Source organism: Diachasmimorpha longicaudata, chromosome 7 (genome assembly GCF_034640455.1).
Source record: "Diachasmimorpha longicaudata isolate KC_UGA_2023 chromosome 7, iyDiaLong2, whole genome shotgun sequence".
Lineage (NCBI taxonomy): Eukaryota > Metazoa > Arthropoda > Insecta > Hymenoptera > Braconidae > Diachasmimorpha > Diachasmimorpha longicaudata.
Genome location: NC_087231.1, coordinates 2,889,650 through 2,908,598, shown reverse-complemented (window position 1 = coordinate 2,908,598; position 18,949 = coordinate 2,889,650). Strand labels below are relative to the sequence as shown.

Here is an 18,949-nt window from a genome sequence, read left to right as displayed (position 1 = left end):
ACGGAGTGATGAATAAATTGATGAATTCCTTAAAATGAACAGTATTCCAACGACCAGTGATTTGGATTGAAAAATTGTCAATTTCCTCAGTTGGGTGGATTTGAACCTGTTTTGGATGGTGAGACGATTTGAAGAATAACAAAAGGAAATTGAAGGGAGAACGAGAAGCAGTTGAAAAGAAAATGAATCTTAGAAGCGTCTAACTGCCGAAAATATTACGCAAGAGTTCATACATAAATGTTAAACATATTTCCCTGCTCAGAAATTGTCCCACTTTGGGATCAGGAACGCATCCACTCATAAAACTGTAATCAGAAATTTTCAAAGACTGAATTCTTTACAACTGTGATGTTAATTAATTCTTTAACGTTTAAGGGCTGATTGGATAGACTGAATTATCTGGAATAGATAATTTTTGTTTTTATATTTTATCTCAAAGTTTGAGGCGGTCCTCCTCTCGCAAAAAAGTAGCCGTTGATCACCACTTTAATTCAATTTTTCTAATTCCGAGGGATCTGGACATTTTACGGTAAGATTATTATGGTAATTAAAAAATATCTAGAAATATTTTAAAATTTGTTAGCAAACAATATTTTGCAATCGATCTCCCCGTGTTGATCACAGAATGATTTATATTCTGGATATTTCCTCTTCATCCTCTCCCCCCTCTCCCTGATGCGCTAAAGTAACAACTAATACACCTCACGAAAAGTTTTCTAATTCCCAGGGTTCTACACATTAGGGAGTAAGACTATTGATATTAAAAAATGGTTAATAATAATTAATAGTTTTTCAGAGAACGATATTTTTAAAAAATTCTCCTTGAGCCCCTCAGGAAATCCCTTAGAGTCCTCCCCTCTCCCCCCTCTGCACCTAAATCAGGCATTACTGGCTTTCCAGTTGGGTTTCATATTTTTACTTTTTTTCAGCATATTTTCGTTTTTTTGTGCATTTCTGCTTCACGCAGGATTGCGCCAAAGTCGCAGATAAAATAAAAAAACAAAAACTATCTAGTCCACATAGTTCAGTGTATCCAACTGCAGCTTAATTAAAAATAAATATTGATAACTATTAATAAATATCGACAGTTCAACTTAAAAGAAGTTTTAATTGGACTTGAGTGACCCTTTTATATTTATCCGCCTTCCATTCAGATCTCTGGGCTAAGCTCACCAGAAATTGTCGCATGTACCTTAAATCCCCGTCGAAATTTACCGTGGCTCATGTGAACAGACTACCACTTTTATTTCATCTCTCTCTCTTCCTTCTTTGTCCCCTTAATTCGTCTCCGGGGTCCTCACAATTCTCTATTTTTGGGACAACAGGATATCAAACTAAATTGGAGTACAAGTGCACCCATTAGCATGATTAATATGAATTAAAACTACATTACTCATACTCTTCGTCTCAAAGGTCTTGGATACTCATCACTACTCGAGTAACTGACGTTCATCGTGACATTGGGCCTATGTCCATATTTCTCAGGAGTAATCCTAGCCTCCTCTTTATTCTCTGACCTTGAAAAATTTGCAAATGGCTTTGGTACATCGTGATTAACATCCCTCTCATCATCTTTATGACCACCACTCTTCCAGTTTGCTCTCATAGCATAACTAGCACTGGATATTAATGCTGGATGTAATGGTCCTTGAGGTCCCTCAGCATCTGCTGGATAGATTGGTTTCAGCCAGTCCTTGGGAGTCTGATACTGATGATAACCATATCTGTGATACGGCAATCCTGGAACACCGGGAGAGTAGGGTCGCGATGTAGTGCTCGTTGACGTGGATTGTCTCGGATTCGGATTGTCAGGATTAATTTCGTGATGTTGATATCCCGTATAAGACGATACATACGGCCTAGTTCCAGCCGGATAACTAGGGTTTATCTGCTGCTGTTGTCCCAGATTTCCGTAAGATCCAAGACCTCCACTTGTCCCCAAATACTCAAAACCATTGGAAGTTGATGGGGAATGACCCGTGTGATATCCAAAGCTACTTCCACCCAGCGATATATCTCCACCAGTCTGATAACCAGAATTGACTCCATGGGGTGGACCAGCAACATCAGGAAATCCCCCATTCTCCACCTCTGGGATGGGATAATTACTCTGATCATTCACCTGTGTTAATGAAGGATGGCTTCCAGGATAATTAATTTGTGGTAAATGTGATAATGGGGGCTTTGAGACTTGTGGCCTGGGGGATGACTCGGGGGGCAATGGCTCGAGTCCCTCCACGTGAGAATTATAAATAGCGTCGGTTACGAACACTGGAGAATTAACAGCATGATTTTGAACGACTATTGTTACATTGTCTTGTGAGAAAAATGGACGTTTTACGACTATACGATTTTTCTGATTGACGTTGGTTCTCACTGGCTTGGGCTTTTGCCAGGGAAACATCTTCGGTTCACTGGTACCTGGTCTGGCCTTTGGGATTATTCTCATTTTGTCTGAATCATCACTGACTGCATTCAGAGTGTTGGAGGGTTCTTTCAAATCCAAGGGGGTCTTTTTATTGTTTACCTCTCCCCAGGGATGGAGATTCAATTGACCCAGTCGTTCGTCATTACAGGAAAGTCTTTCGTTTCGTAGAGTGTCAGATGTTAAAAATACAAAAGGCTGAACTGTGTCGATGTTGTCTAGAGTTTTGCACAATATTTTAGCTAACGATATTCGACGAATTTGGTCCAGTTGGGCGGGGGTGAAGCTGTTCTCTCGGTGAGGATTTTCGTACCAGAATCGATCTCCTTTACGGAGATTGCTGAATTGCTGGGCTATTATACAGGCAAATGTTGGCCCAACGAGCCCACCCACAACTGGTTTCTCTGCTAAACCAGCTGAGTAGAGGTCGATGTCCTCGATTGTTTCGTAGATTCTACGGAAATTACGGGTTATTGATACTGATGTGACGCGTTCCAGGTCTTTCCAGGTTTTTATTGGTGATAAGCCACAGGGTTGACGCCAGTCAACGTAGGGAGGAAGCCCGTGGTCTCTGCCACGTTGAATGTTTATTGCTGCTAAATCCATGCCGAATGAAAAACCTGGGATTTGAAAGAGATGATTTGTTAGTTCCTCTGTTATGAATTCATCACGTCTTTGGGATGGCTGATTCACCAGGCCTAGGAGGATACGATCCACTGAGCCCACACTCTGAAGGTCCTCCCTGTTGCTGAATTCTCCATGAATTGTTATGTCTGAAAGAGAAGAGGGAGAATATTATTTTTGGGGGCCTTTTGAACGATTGTTTTAGAAGTTTTGGTGTGTCATTAACAAGGTTGATTGTTCATGATGATTCGGAGAATGTTATTCATCGATCCGGCGACTGCTGATGATAAGGAAAAAATAATGGGCAGAATAATAGAAAAGGGTCAATAAGGGGAGGAAGGGTAGGAGAAACTCAAAAGACGAAATGAATCTTTAAATGAAAGCTAAGCGTTTTAAATCGTTATTAATTGAATTTGAATGTAAATTATTCTACGTAAAATGATTGATTGAGGTGTCGCCCTAACAATAAGAGAATCTCTAATGGAGATCGATAGGTTGCCACATAAATTATTCTCGTTGTTTCGTTTCCACTGACGACTGGCCAGGTGGGATAATCACGTGTCAAAATATTTATAGATATACATGTTTCAAACTTCCTGACATAGTCTCTAAACGGTGCGGGTAATTTCCGTAATCGCTCCGGAAATCAAATGTAAAATTTAACGACCTGTGCATTTTTTATGCCGCTTAGTCTTTTCGTCGAGTTGAAGCCCTTGGGATCACGAAAATGTCATGCAGTTTGGAAATTTCCTAGTTATTTCTGGGGAAAAAATTATACTTTAGTCGTATATTTCTAGAACTGGGTTAATGACTTTAAAAAAAACATGTCTCGAACTAAAATCTGTATTGTGAGCTTAATATTGAGTATTGAGGTAAATTCGATGAATGTATTCAAGTAATTTAAGCAACGGTTACAAAAATCAATCGACGTCGGAGACTCCAGAGAGTTCCCAGTCAGTTTTCGTGTCTATTAGATCCTGATATTTATTTTTTTGAAGACGGTATGATATCATATGATACCTTAGGAAAATTAAACGCTGATATAAAACGCTATGTGAGTTTTTTAATTAAGATGAAGAAAATTAGTGAAGCAAATCTACTGGATTTTATTATTCAATTAAGTCACATCTCTATCTAGTGGAGCGCGTATTCAGCGGTTATTTTCGAGTGACACTCGTGGATAGAATTTGAGATGCTAATGAATCCAACTTGCCGAATGTCTCCGGAACTGTGCAGCCAGATTCGGAATTCAGTTACACGAAATTGTTGAACGTGGGTACGACGGTGGTTGACTAGCAGAAACGTGAGGATCGAACTATCGAGGTCAGGAGGTAATAAGGAAGTCGAAGGAGTAAATAGGAGACGAAACAAAAGTAAAGTTCGATAAGCTTTTTAGACCCCTGTGGGTCGCTCAGTTAATTGATGGTCGATATCTCCGGGAAACGGAATAAATATTTCGTAGTGACAGATTCCAGAGCTATTGCCAATTTCCCATTTTCGATTCTTCTAATGCTCCATTTTAGTCATGATAAGCCAGATAATTTTTCAGCTGAAGTGGTGTTTTAAATTCAATGAAGTTTTCTCTCTGAGATATATGATATTAATGGATCGACTTATCGATGCGGGGAATCGAATGATCTCTTTTTGAAATAGGCAACATTTTATGTGGAGTAATTTCAGTGATAAGGGGATCGTTCAGAGTGTACATCGTTGATTTTGACGGAAATGTGTGGGGAAATTAGAAGTTTCATTTGCAATCTCTTTTGAAAAAAAATTATGTAACTTTTTTTGTTAGTTTTTTTAGGGCGCAAAACTAATGTATGCATATTAGAGAGTGTCTAATATATAATATATTATATATTGTATATGATATATATTGGAGTTTTCATTTCAAAATGTTTATCAAAAATTAATTTACAGTTAAATTGAATAGGTCTTTGTACGATTTGTATTTCTTTGAATCTTTGGATTTTTTTGACTTTGGAAAACATTTTTATGGGTGAAAATTCTGAGACGTTTGGGGTATGATGTGTGTGCTCTGTTTTCTTGGGTCTAAACCGAAGTGCATGAGTGGGTCCATTGTTGATGAGAGACATCAGGTCCAGGGTGTTGTAGCCCTTTAGTCTTTTTAGTGAGTTCCTCGAAGAAAAAGAACCAGAGCGGTTGTGTCTTTCGAGCGTATTAAATAAAAGAAAATAAAATAGCATTTACACGTTTGGAGCATTATAACTATCCCATTTCTAATTATATATTATACATTATATATTTTGAATTTTTAATTCCCCTCCCCCTTTGTGGCGGTGTTCCATTGAATTCAATTAAATATAAATGGATTGCTATTTTTAAAAAATCAAATAATAAATTCAACTTATATAGGTCTGTATTATTATCAAATTGTTTTTCCTATTTTCAATAAAAAAAAGCATGCACATATGTTACATGACTATAGATTGTTGTTCAAATAGTGTTCAATTCACCCTTTAATATTGTCCATTGGACTTTTATCGATGGTAATCCGATTGGTGAACGTAATCCGATAAATATTCGTCGAGGTTCGAAATTAATCGGATATTTCGCTCAAGCTCTCTGGTAAACAAACTATCGTGCCAGGGCTTGCAGAAATTCCTCTCGCAAGCGCCCGGAATTTTTGAACCTGCAAAACTTGACACCCTCACTTATTCCGAACCAAGTTAGCGACTAATACCCGATACTTTTAAAGTTCTTGGAGTATTACTTCTGAAAATTCAATTGAAATTCATTTCTGCTTTAACGAAAGTCACAAACTAAAAAAATTGAATTGTTAAAAAAATTTCGTCGGGTTCTCTCAAATCAATACACTCGAAGGACAATATAATTCTGCCAAGAATTCAGAGCAGATGTTCAAATAGAAATTTTGGGAATTTTGTCGGAAACAAATATTATTGGGGAAATTTTTGTTTTTTTTAGTGTAGCAGTTTTAAAGTATTTTTAGCCACTCAGTTTTATATAAAACCAATTTTCATTTTCATTTGTTAAATTTTTATTCTCGCTAATAAAGCTCATAACACACTTTCTCTTAATTAAAAAAAATCTCAATTTAAATTTTCAATAAAATGATTGTGATTGTTTAGGAGGCAGCGAAAAAACCTCGATTTTTCCCACATTTCCGTCATTCTTACTGAAGTTCCCTAATTTTCACTGAATATTTCTGTTTGTGAAACTCCCTATACCCATCGAGGGTTAATTACCCTATAATCTCGAAGATTCTTACTGGAGAATCGCCCCAACTGCCCTTCGGCAATTTCAGCGAGCATGAAATATGTTATTCTCCGTCAAAATCTAAACTATACATTATACATGTTATTTCTTTTAAATGATAAAATACTCCTAGGGGGTGAACCCAACCCCCAAAGTTGACACAATTCCGATATCGTTGAAAAAATTTATGTATTTATACTACCAATTTCAACATAAAATCGATTGCATTAGTATCCATGAGAGAAGTTATGTAAGGCACCGTCGGGTGAATTCAGATGGGAATGAATTGTGAAAAAAATAGTGCAGGGGTTGTAATCCCCAAAAGCGGTTCAGTGCATTCAGGGATTTTTTCCGGTAAAAAAAACTCTTGTGAGGAAAAATGACTCCAGAAATCATCTTTGCACATCAGAAATTTCAATCTTCTATCAAATGAACTCATGCCAGTGAAAATTATTCTTAAAACATTAACGTACGTCATATCAAGATCCCAATTCGTGAAAAAATTATTCAGTACAACGTAAAAGTTTATTTTTGCCACATAAATCCATTCGCATAACTTGACGTTATAAGTTAATGGGAAAGGTTTTCATCTTTAAAAAATATTACTCCTGTACACTCTTTGGAAATTCCTTCGTTCGTTGTATTATTTCGCAAAAATAATTTATGTTCCTGCGTGCCGCAGTCTAGGGTATAAAAAATACTGATAGAAAATTCAAGAGAGAAGAGGAACGCAGTTTCTCTCTATATAATAAAGAAAATAAGGGGGAAAAAATTCCGCCGACGCTACAATTCAGAGAATATGGAAGGACGACTCAGTGTCGGCGGTCGGCCGGCGCAATGTCGGCTGTTCTACGGCTCAATGTTGGCCTAGGGTGAATCGGGAAGCCACTGGTGACCACTAGTGAACCCAGAATATATGTAAACGTTATGTACAAAAAAGGAAATTCATGTACTTGAGAAAATACATGACACTCATTATCATTTATTTGGTTTTTAGAAATTTGGAGTAACTACGGAAAATTCTGGAATGATTTACGGTCGATAGTATTTTAGTTACATGATATCGAAAGTTGGGTGGAAAGACAGTGAATTATTACGGCAGTATGTTATCCTGCCGTGGACCGAAGAAACTGAATTCGACCCCTTTTTTGGCTAATGGCGTGTAAATACAAATGGTTAACGTTTCGATTTTTCAAATGGAGCTCTCTCCAACCCTATTGCGCGTTAACAAAAAAAAACGAGGGAAAAAACATCTTCCTCTCGGCAAATTGAACACATTTGTTCCTGAGTTTTTCTGGTATATTCCGATTATCTACAGAGATAAGAGGAATCGACGGAAGAGCCCAGTTTGATATTGAGCTCTGTATAATGCACGACAGCGTGCTATACACATTTTTCCGTTAAATTTTTAGTGCAAATATTCATTTCCATGAATAATAAAAATACATAAAACATATATTCCGACAAATGTAGGCCGTTGGAGCATCAAAGAAGAGCTAAACACCCGGCATTGGTGGGCAACTTTAGCTCGTCTCGATTAAATTTTCAAAATTGTCTGATGATTTTTCTTTTCATGAATATCTCTGATGATTACCTATAAAAAGTTCCTCAGAATATTCTTGATATCCCGTCTCCATCCTGAGATATAAATTTTTTTTAACATGTCCATAAAGGCAATTTCAACGTTTTCATCTTTTTTCATCAACGAGTCGACATTTTTTAATGAAAAAAAAAGCAGAGGGTAGAACTAGTCTCAATCAATGTACAGAAAAAAAAATTAAGTGGGGTATTTTAAAGACCTGGAAAGTTACCCAAATTTTCAAAATTTCTATCCAAATTTTAAAACAGACAATCTTAAACTGAAAGCGGTCATTTTGAAGTGTTTTTTTCCGACTATTCACCGGAAAATATTAAAGAGAAACTGTCGAGTAAGTATTTTACACGACAACGACTTTAAATTATTTCACACTTGATCTTACACATGAAATAGTAATTAATGCGTATGAGTTATTTGCAATTTTTTAGATAAAAAATTAATGACTCACTGTCAAATATCAAACGATGATGTCTATCGTATCGTGCAAAGCTGGACTGAACCAGTGAGTGTCCAAATCGATAAGCCGCTGCGGAGAAGGAATTTGCTATATTAGGATTGGTCGTTGCATCATATCCCTTGTAATATCCAGTCGTCGTCAACTCAAGATCGAAAATCCTCATAACTTCCGGCCCTTGAATGTAGAAACATTTATGAGAGATATGCAAATACATGGTAATTTAGACAAGAAATATTAAACGATATGGTTGAACAGCTTACCGAGGACAATGGGCAAATATTCTCTGTATGTAACATGCTGCAGAAGTGCACCAACTATTTTACGACTTTCCTGAAACAGTTTCTCGTCACTCCAGTGGGAATTCAGTGCTGACAATTCTGTAGCTATTCTATTATGCAGTCGGAGAAAAACTACATGGAGTGATGTGAGAGCCGGTTGTTCACTCAAACGAGCATCACCAGCTCGAAAGCAATTCGTTGATAATGAACCACCACGACAGAGGTCATCTGGCTCACCTTTTGGAAGTAGTGGCTTTCGAGACTGAATTTTTCCGTACTGGAGGAGACCTTAGGGAAAATTAAATTTTTTCCTTATTTTACGTTCGACTTTTGACTTTAAAACAGAATTCTCAATTCCCAGAGCTGTATAAATGATTTATGGGAATCGAATTGAAGGTTTTATTTCACCTACTTTATCTCATTCGAATATATATTCCATCAAAAACCTGGTGAAATGGCAGATTGATTTACGGAAAATTGACCTTTTGGCGAATTTAAAAGAGCAGTCTATCATCAAAATCGATGAAGTGAATTTATTTCTTTATTTCTATATTTGTTTATTTTTTAGATGGATTGCTTCTATGTGAATTCAGTTGCGAAGAGGTAAAACGAGATAAGTCACTTCTGATTATTGACAATTGTTTTATGAATATCTCGGAATCTAGGGGAGATAGCAAAATTTTTATTAAGATCTTTTTTGTGGAGCGAATTAAGAGCTACAACAAATGTTATGACAAAAATTTCGCTATCTCTCTTACATTCGGAAATATCGCCCAAAAACAAGAATCCGAGATGAGTCAACTTACCCATTTACCACGTCGTTACTGAATTCAAACCGACAATTGAACAAAATCGACTACTGAAATTTATTTTTTTGATTAACGAAGGGAATTGGTTTTCTTAATTACTGTGATTTTTTTTTAGTTAAAACAGAATATATTTTTTCCACAATGAAACACGTGGCAATTTGCTGTTGAGGTACAGCGTGGGTTTTTTTGATAATGAATCAGAACTAGGTTCCCGATTGATTATTTTGCGCGTGACCTCTGTTTCATCGTGGAGTACAATATTGAATTAATCGTCTTGAAAATATTTGCAAACCGGTCTGAAATGTAAAATTCAACAAATATCATGGGTATGTTGCTCTTGAATTACCGGTGATTAGCATAAATAATTACATTTGCGTATTGATCGCCTCCAGGAGTAGAAAATAACTGTAGTATTTTTCCTTTCATGAAAAATATAGCTAACGGTAGAAAAGTTAAAGCAGACCATGATGGGGCCCATATACCCGGGTCCTACGACCTGAGGGCTGTATCAAGGACTCGAAATATTCAATTTAATTAGAATTTAAATGAATCACTCTGTGTTCATAAACATTTAAATGGATGAAACTTTAATTCAACTAAATTTTGTTATCAATTTACAATTTAAAAAATGATATTCCTGCAACATTGACGACTCGCGATGGTTTTTTACTTGAATTTCAAGCGTAAAACGATAATTATCTGCGATTTTCTTCGATCAATTTGTATTCCATTCAATTTTTTTGTATTCGATTAAGGAAATTAATCAGAGAAATTATGTTGGTATATTTTGATACAAGTGCGATGGGGTGGTAACGAGTGTGGAGTTGGCGGCCCGAGGCGAAGCCGAGGGCTGGCCATCCCACGTGTTAAAACACCACGTCGCACTTGTATCGAAATATACTATTATTCCATTCTATTCGATCTGTGTAATTAATTTACTGAAGTGAAATTAATTACACAGTAAGAGCCTTCTTTTCAACTCATTTTATTAGCATCGCAACTTACTTGACCCCCGTCATTATCATAATTTTTCTTATTCCCCTCTTCTATACATATAACTGATTTCCGTTTTTATTGTTCCCATCCCTCCGCTCAGCGCTTCAATAAAATTCTGATAAAAGAATTTATTTCCTTACGCGTCAATAAATTTGAAACATCGCATCTTAAGGAAGAACTACATACTACAATAAATTTTAAATTTAAATGTAAAATGTGAATTTTAAAATATTAATAAATCAATTTAATAAAATCAACTAATATAACAATTTTGATCATTACTTAACGTCACTGAAGTGGCATGAAAATAAACATGTTAAACAATTTTATAAATAATTAGAGCGATTAATTATGGAAAACAGAAGATAATTATCATTTTTTGAAACATGTCATTGAAAAAAATCCCTTTTCGTGTATCAATTTTTGTACGTAAAGTGACACTTTCCGTCACACTTTGAATTTGTAAACGAAGAGTAACTTTTCGTTGCCATTTTTCGACACCGACTGAATACATCAGCAATAACAAAATAGTATATTCTGATACAACTGCAACGAAGTGTCAACAAGTGTGAAGATGGCGGCCCGAGGGCTGCCAATCACACGAGTACAAACACCTCGTCGAGCGTGTATCCGACCTATGCTTTTTGTTAGTGATATTACATTCATCGAGTGGCGAACTGCGTCATTTTTCGTTTATTAGTAAACGAAAAGTCTTTTCGTGTACAAATTTCGACTTTTCGTTAACAAGTAACCGAAAAGGCACTTTTCAACACGGGCTAAAAACAGCAGTAATAACCAAAATATTCATTTCGTCATCTAAGCACGACTGCATTAACTCAGTGGCCGCCATTATTGTTCCATCAATAAATCGCTGAGTCTGCTCATTCATTTTTTGTGATATATTTATCCTACAGTATGACTTTTACAATCACTAATTTCACAAATAGTATACGTTACACGTGTGGAAAAGAGGGAATATTAAATTCGGTGTTAATATTTTTAGGAGCAGTCGTAGCACATCTACCGCATCATCTGTGAATTGTGCTACGACTGCTCCTAAAAACATTTCTCCACTCGTTCCAAAATCCCCTCTTTTCGCACTAGTAACGTAATATACCATTCCATTTGAAATTGCAGTAAAAAACGCGCGATGATTCAATTTAACATTAATGTCTTTTTCAGTCTCTACAAATTAAAAAAATTGCAATTGTTTAAACAAATAAAACCAACATGCAAGCAAATTATTCAGCCCAGCATCTCAACAAATTTACTCCACTTCTTATTTCACGCGTTTCACCGTTTTTTTTTCACACCATCGCTCGACATAAAATGAAATATCCAAAACATAAATTTGCAAATTTACAACCCTCTCATTGGAAAACAAAAAAAAAACGTAAATTTTCAACAAAAATTGTTCCGTAAAACGTTTATCGTAAAAAATAGTGTACTTCATTTATGTGGTCCGTTTTGCTGAAAGTGCTAATATACTTCAAACCAACGGCTTTTCTCCATGAAATTTCTTTGTTACAAAACCGTTGAATCTATTTACCGTTTCGGAAGATCCTCAGGCTATCGCTGTGCACAGCATTATTACTGTAAACCATTGATGCATCAATGAAACTTGTGACCTGGGATAACTGCTCACGCGGACCAAAGCCACAATTTTCTCTAGGTGCTGGCCCACTTCTCACAAATTCCAAGCATCTGACACCCTGCCTCCCAAAGAATCGATCCTGTGGGTTAACTATGATGGGGAGACAATCAGGATGCTAAAATTTTATCCTTATAATTATCAAATCCTCGGAGGTATTGCACTACAAAGTAAAAATTATCAAGTACCATGAATTCCGGGGGTTGGAATTCGGCTCCGCGATTTCGGCAACACTGGGGGAATGTGCCGTTGAAGCCCCGACTCTGTGCCACCGCTAAAATGCAGGAATTCTTATCGTGATGAGGTGAAAAAAATATATAGAATTGCGGTTTATTGCCAATTTTTTACTGCGAATTTATCGGAGAATATTTTATAAAAGGGGTATCAGGAAAAAGCTCCGAGATATGAAAATTTCTCGTATATTTTATGAACACTCAGCCGTTCAAACGTGTTCGGAATAATAAATTTATAGAACAGTAGCAAAGGGATAAAACGGTTCGAGTCAATTTCGAGTGTTGGAGAGATTTTAGTAAGAAAAATCTGGAAATCTGACGGAGATAGGAAAATTTTTGTTACCAACTTTTTTGCGACCTTCGGTTAGTTCTACAAAAACGATGGATACCATTAATTCGTTATCGCCTTTCGATTTGGAGATATTCCGGGAATACTCAGCTAAAGCTCTTCGTTTATCTCCAGTTTTTTTACTACTCATTCACCGGGGAGTATTTTATAAAAAGGGTAAGAAAAAAACTCCAGAGGTATGAGAAATTCTCATATATTTTCCGAATACTCAGTCCTTGAAACGCGTTTGGAATAATGAACTGATAAATCAGTAGCTGAGTAGTGAAACGGTGGAAATCGATTTTTCCCATGCGCCAGTTTTTAATCAATACGTTCTCTAATCAACCTCTCGAAGTCTGATGGGCACGAAAAAATTTTTGTTATTGCCCTTTTTGCAGCTTTCACTTCGGTTTATGGAAAAAGGTATAACGGAAATTGCGTTATCTCTCCCAGACTCATCGATATTTCTTCAAAAGCTCGGCTGACCTTTAAATTAACTTAAACCGTTTTAGCTCTTCGCTACACGGAGAGAAATATTCAGTAAAAAATATGGAACTGGCACTTTGCTCACCGATTACGAAATCGACTGGGGAATTTTACGTGACAGTATCGTAATTTTCCACAGACAATTGAGGTAAAAATGACGAAACGTTCAAGAAAAATGCCATGACAGTTTCCTAAAATGTCTTACAACTAAACTTTCCTCCGGAATAACGGAAAGAATGCGTAATTTTTATTGAATATTTCTCTTCCCGTACGGAAACATCATTGGGAATCTCGATAGTGGACGTGCAAAGCATAAAAGTCCCATTCGGACGGATTTCATACAGGGCGTCCCAAAATCCAACGTTCAAACTAAAGCTGAAAGTTGGGGGGTGAATTCTGAATCGAAAAGTCCTCTGGAACTTTTCGATCAGTCGCAGACTTTCCAGGCCATTCAAAGTTGAAGTTGCGCCAATTAGGAGCGTGGAATGACCGGACGCCTATCGGTGAGTGATATGCAAGAGTGTTGGTGTTATCCCCACCATATGATCCTGCTCCTCTCAGACGGGCAAAAATAAACGATTGCGTTTTTGGGTCGAAAGGTTTGAGTAAACGAGAGAGGAAGGAGAGGGAGAAATGTGATTTTTTCTGCGGTAATTTCTTTCCTCCCTTCCGTGACCGCGTTTTCCGAACGAAAAACAGTCGTTCATTTCACCCGCCTGAGGAGAGTAGAGCCGTGGGGTGGGGGTAACACAAATACTCTTGCATTCCAGCCACGGATGAACGTCCGTCCATCTCGGGGTCTTGATTGGCCCAACTTCAAGAGTGAATTATTTGAAAAGGGTTCTTGCGATCCAGAAGTTCTAGAGGACTTTTCAATTTATAATTATTCCCTTGAGGATTCTGTTCAGTCTGGAGGTTGGATTTTGGGGCACCCTGTAGGTCATTAGCTTCCACTATCATCAGATAATTAGTCCTTTTGTCGATTTTTCAACTAAATACTTCCTCGAAAATTATATATCTTTCACCAGTGATATCATGATCGACGAACTGTCCCCACTGCATTAACATGTGCGTGACTGAAGCCAGTGGAATATTCCTATCCTCATGTATTAAAACGGAAATATCGCGTGGACTTGGCAATGGTCGTCCGGTTCTTCGTGATCTCCTTATGGACTCAATTCCATCACCATAAACTGGATCTAAAAATCTTCATAAACCGCCGTCTTTAGTACGTAAGAAATGTTTTTTTTTTCTCGACCCTCGTGAAAAATGACTCTTAATAATACCTCTCCATTGTAGACATGGCCGAGCCCCACCACAAGTGCTCCAGATTATTGCAACTTCCGTCGGCAGTTCGGTATTTTTGACTCGCTGGTGGGCAATTGGGGCGATCATTTCTGGGGCATCGTGCACGAAATCCAGCCCTTCGGGGAGTCCAGGTGAACGTCGCCTCTCTCACCAGTTGACTTGTTACAGGATCTGTTATATTTCCATATCTAAAAATAATAGTTATAGTGGTAGAAAATGAAACAATGTATTTTGCATAACGGGAAAGGTTCAGTAAAAATGAGGTAGAATTTTCGTATTTCACAAATGAGAAGTAACATCTGATAAAAATTACGGAAGATCCAATAAAAAATACTGAGCACTTTGTAAATGGTGTGAAGTTCACCGGAGCATTCCGTACTTTTTATTGAACCTTTCTTTTCACTCGAAAGTTACGGAACTTTCGGATAATTTTTATTGAGTTATTATTTCTCTTCGTGAAGGACGAGTGCTATAGGGATTTTTAATCGCGCGATATTGCACGAGCCGAAGGAGGAGTCCCAGGACTGACATCCCACGGGTTGCGAAAATCCCTAGGAACTATATTTTTCCCTAGTGATTTTTACGTTTTCGAGGTGGAGGAAGGACCAGTGCCAATCCCCCGATGGGAAAAGTGAAAATCAGAACGGAAATGTGAATTTTCGGGGACAATCGATCGTCAGGATTCAGGACAGTGATTTGGAATGCGATGCAGGAGGGGGGGGGATAATGGAATTTTAGGTTTCACTGTAAATTCTGGATAATCCCGGAATTTATAGTTACAAGAATACGAGACTTCAACTCCATTGAAATTTCCGAGAGAATTTAACTATTCAGTGCCTCATCGCACTGAATTTTCCGGTTATCCATTAATTTTCATTCATTTTTCCAGATATTTCTGAATTTTCAATAAAGAAAAGAATAGGATTTTAATGTAAATTTTGAAAATACCATTAAAACATTAATTAATCAATTTAATAATTACTTTAATAATTGTTACGAACTTTCAAGTGGGAGATGACTAATTATCATTACTTTAGAGTTTGTTAACAAGTTACATTTTCAGTGACATTTCACGGAACTTTGGCAGTAAAGATGCACATTCCAGTTCACTTTAATTATTTCACCGAAACTGCGGAAATGTCGGGGAAATTCCTGGGATTCCAGAAATTTTGCGGTTGATATTTACTTTCACTTTAAAATTCAAATAAATTAGAGAATTCCCATCTCCTTTGCGTTAAAAAATTGAACTGCGCATAACTTTTCAGAGAAACTTCAGTTTCCCTTGATTTGTACTCCTCAAATGAAATTCGCGGTATTATTTTTCATAAAATTATGCCTAAATTGCAAACACCGTTGGTCGCGCCATAAAGTCCACGCCCCACCAGAATAAATTGCTTTGAGGATCCATGTGGACAATTGCAAAACGCTGATCGTATATTGAAAGAACTCCCATAAATTTTCATATTCATTCAATGTTACTCTGAATGTCATTCTGAAGTCTATCGAGAATATTCAGATAAAAAAAGAAATTGCATCGAATTTTTCCCCTCAAATCGCATTTAAGAAATTTTGCTGGTAAATTTTTAGGTGAAATTTTTAAAATAATACTCTTCTTCAATAATTAACATACTTTTCCGCAAGTTTTCCCGAGCCTTTCAGCGCTGCATATGCGACCCTAGCCAAATCTTTTGCTTCCTCTGATTGACGATTGAATGCTGCAACATACCGTGCTGGATGTTCATCAGCTAAAAATACTCCTGTGAAAAAATGAAAAAATACCGAATAAAAAAATAGTAAATTGAAGGGTCAATCGGCTCATTAGTTTTCACTTTAAGTACAGTCATTATTACCATTAGAGAACAATTTCGGCTCCTCAATATCATAAAGTTGATTCATCGCCTTTATTCCAAACTCCTCAGCTAAATAAAATTCCTCCTCAAGTTTTTCATCCAATCCAGAATCGATCTGCTCTCCTCTCTCCTCTCCACTTGTATAATTTTTTATCTCTTCAACCGATTGTCCGGTCAACTGGACGATAACACCGCCAGCCAAGAGTATCCTGATGATAGATCTATAAATTTCCCCATTATTTTTGTTTCTTCCACTCCACCACAGTTTTATACATCAGCAACACAAATACAAATGATTAACTATACAGATAAAATCCTAACGGTTACTAACGGTATTTTTAGCGAAGTAAATTGATTGAGGAAAATAAAAAGTTTATCACAATTCCCAAGAGTGTAAAAAACAAAACTTACTTAAAGTCCCACATGATATCGATCATCAGCGAGTAAGGATTCGTTGAATGAACCCAAACTATCTGAGGAAGGAAGTCCTGGTAATGGATTGCGGGGAGAAAAAAAAATTGATTTATCCTAGTGGAGAGAGATCGATGAACGTGAGGGACAAACTAACCGATATTGAATCGAACTGACTCCTCTTATTCGCGTCTTCGGCCTCCTGTTTCGTACTGGGGTTCAGAATATCGCTTGGGGCAATATCTGGATGCCTCTTTGCTCACTTCATTCGTGCATTTTTTTACTGTTACCGTTGGCCGAGACCGATCGAAAGACGGCCCACTGGGGTATGTTGGGGGATCCTGGATGGATCGGTAGCACGATGTTTCAGCCTCATCCATTTACATGCCGCATATTTCAACGTTTATATTTATTTGACATTATTTAACGTTTGTTTTTCTCATTAAATGAAAAAATCGAGGGAAATTACATTCTTTTTTTAAAAAAATGATGTAACGTTTTTTGAAAGCTTTGTTTGACGGATAGCTAAGCTATGTATATCAAGGAATATATGTCATATATTATATGCACATTGTATATTATATACTAAATAAATAAGCTTTTAGTCTGCTCCCTCTTGAATTTTCGATCAATATTTATGCCTCGTACGATAATTTAGAGAACAAAAAAGACGAAATGTTAAAGATAACGTGTCATCGTCCAACAAGCGAGAAATTGCTGTGGTATTGCATAGGATAATTATTTATAGCTATTTTAAAATTTTATCATGATTATTAAAAACACTATCCACGTATTTGGAACCACTAATTGTCTTGTTTATTGCTCTATATTTGCCCTTTGCTAATCGATATTTCGAAATTGCAAGCCCATGACCATTACGAAATTGACAATGATCACCATAAAAAACTTATCAATCGTAATCATTTAACTTCATTTTATTTCATTCTAAACATAACATTGAAAAATATCGCTAGAAATCAGTTTTTCAAAGATACACGATTTGCGTAAATTTTCAAATAAATAAAAACGATTATTCTACATGTTCACCTTTGAACTCTGTCGAAAGCGCACGAACTTATCAATTTTTAAAACTGTTATTCAATCAATTCAGATCATCAATTTTCCTCACTTATTGCAAGACAAAATATTTTTTTAAAGAAATTTACATGAATGATCATAAATACTCACCACATTATTGACTTCTGAAAAAAAATCAGAAAATCGAAAAATTGAACGATTTCAATGCTCCAATTGATTCGCAAATACAGAAAGTACAAACGCAGATTCGCAGAAAACTTTCAATTCTGTGCGATTTCATGAGAGAAGTATTTGTTAAAAAAAAAATTAGGAAAAAAAACACGTAATATAAGACGAAAAATCTAGTACTCAGATCGGAATGATTACAATGCTTCCGGTCGGAAGTGATAATTCAGATGTAATAATAGACTTGGGACTCACCTTGTCATGATTAATGTTTGGCAGCTCGTTCACGAGCTTGTAGATTAGCAATAGCCTTGCCCGATCCATACAACACTTTGGCACGTATCTGCACCTTTCTTCCTGACGTTGTTGCACCACTGTAAACATAATTCCCTGATTCTCCAGTTGATTGGCTCGGTAATCCACAAGTACTATTATTGACACTCGAAATCCCCTTTGAATTGAAGGAAGTGGGTGGACCAATGTCCAAACAACCCACGTCATTTCCATCTCTAGCGCATGTTCTACACCATCTACAGCCCTCTGACATTTTCCTCAATAATTCGATCACTACGAAAAAATAAATAAAATTTTTAATTAAAAAAAATTTTATCAATCGTTAACACTGGCAACGTACAGCAACGTTTGCTATCATCGAACCAACTGATCGGTAAACGACAGTCCCAATAGCATATAAAACGTTGACGGTGGGACGCTTTGGTGGTATGACCTGGCCCAGTATCCGTGGATCCGTCCACGGTCCATGAGGCCCCACAGTACACATCCTATTCTCCTTTCTCGTATGGCCCACAGTGTCAGCATACAATTCCAGTATTTGGAAAAATTATAATAAATAATTTTCATATATTTTCTCATCGTTACGAACATCGATAATTGCCGTTAATTCGCTCTAGATTTTGGTGAATTTTCATGATGTTTTTCATGGCAGATACTTGTGAGTGTAAAGAGAACAGAGAAGGGGTCTTCAGGAGGGGATGAGAGAACGCCAACTGGGTCAGCAGGCTTGTAGGTCAGGAATACCACGTGATACAACCTGTA

At 36.8% G+C, this 18,949-nt stretch overlaps 1 protein-coding gene and 1 long non-coding RNA gene across 3 annotated transcripts in view; one reads left to right on the top strand and one right to left on the bottom strand.

Moving 5' to 3' along the window:
• The window catches only part of LOC135164613 (uncharacterized), a 142,659-nt gene that overhangs the window by 59,943 nt on the left and 63,767 nt on the right, over positions 1 to 18,949 (top strand). The window lies entirely within an intron of this gene.
• Positions 682 to 18,541, bottom strand: LOC135164805 (chorion peroxidase-like). 2 transcript variants are annotated; one of them, XM_064125479.1, is made up of 10 exons: positions 18,149 to 18,541; positions 16,280 to 16,500; positions 16,060 to 16,186; positions 14,408 to 14,617; positions 14,147 to 14,328; positions 12,263 to 12,348; positions 11,973 to 12,192; positions 8,601 to 8,906; positions 8,332 to 8,514; positions 682 to 3,198 (listed from the first exon to the last, which is right to left on the bottom strand). In XM_064125479.1, the coding sequence occupies exons 1-10, from the start codon at positions 18,154 to 18,156 to the stop codon at positions 1,394 to 1,396; spliced, it is 3,348 nt and encodes a 1,115-aa protein (XP_063981549.1). In that variant the 5' UTR covers positions 18,157 to 18,541; the 3' UTR covers positions 682 to 1,393. The 2 variants fall into 2 exon arrangements, with proteins under 2 accessions (XP_063981549.1, XP_063981548.1); XM_064125478.1 differs by lacking the exon at positions 18,149 to 18,541 and adding an exon at positions 16,691 to 18,111.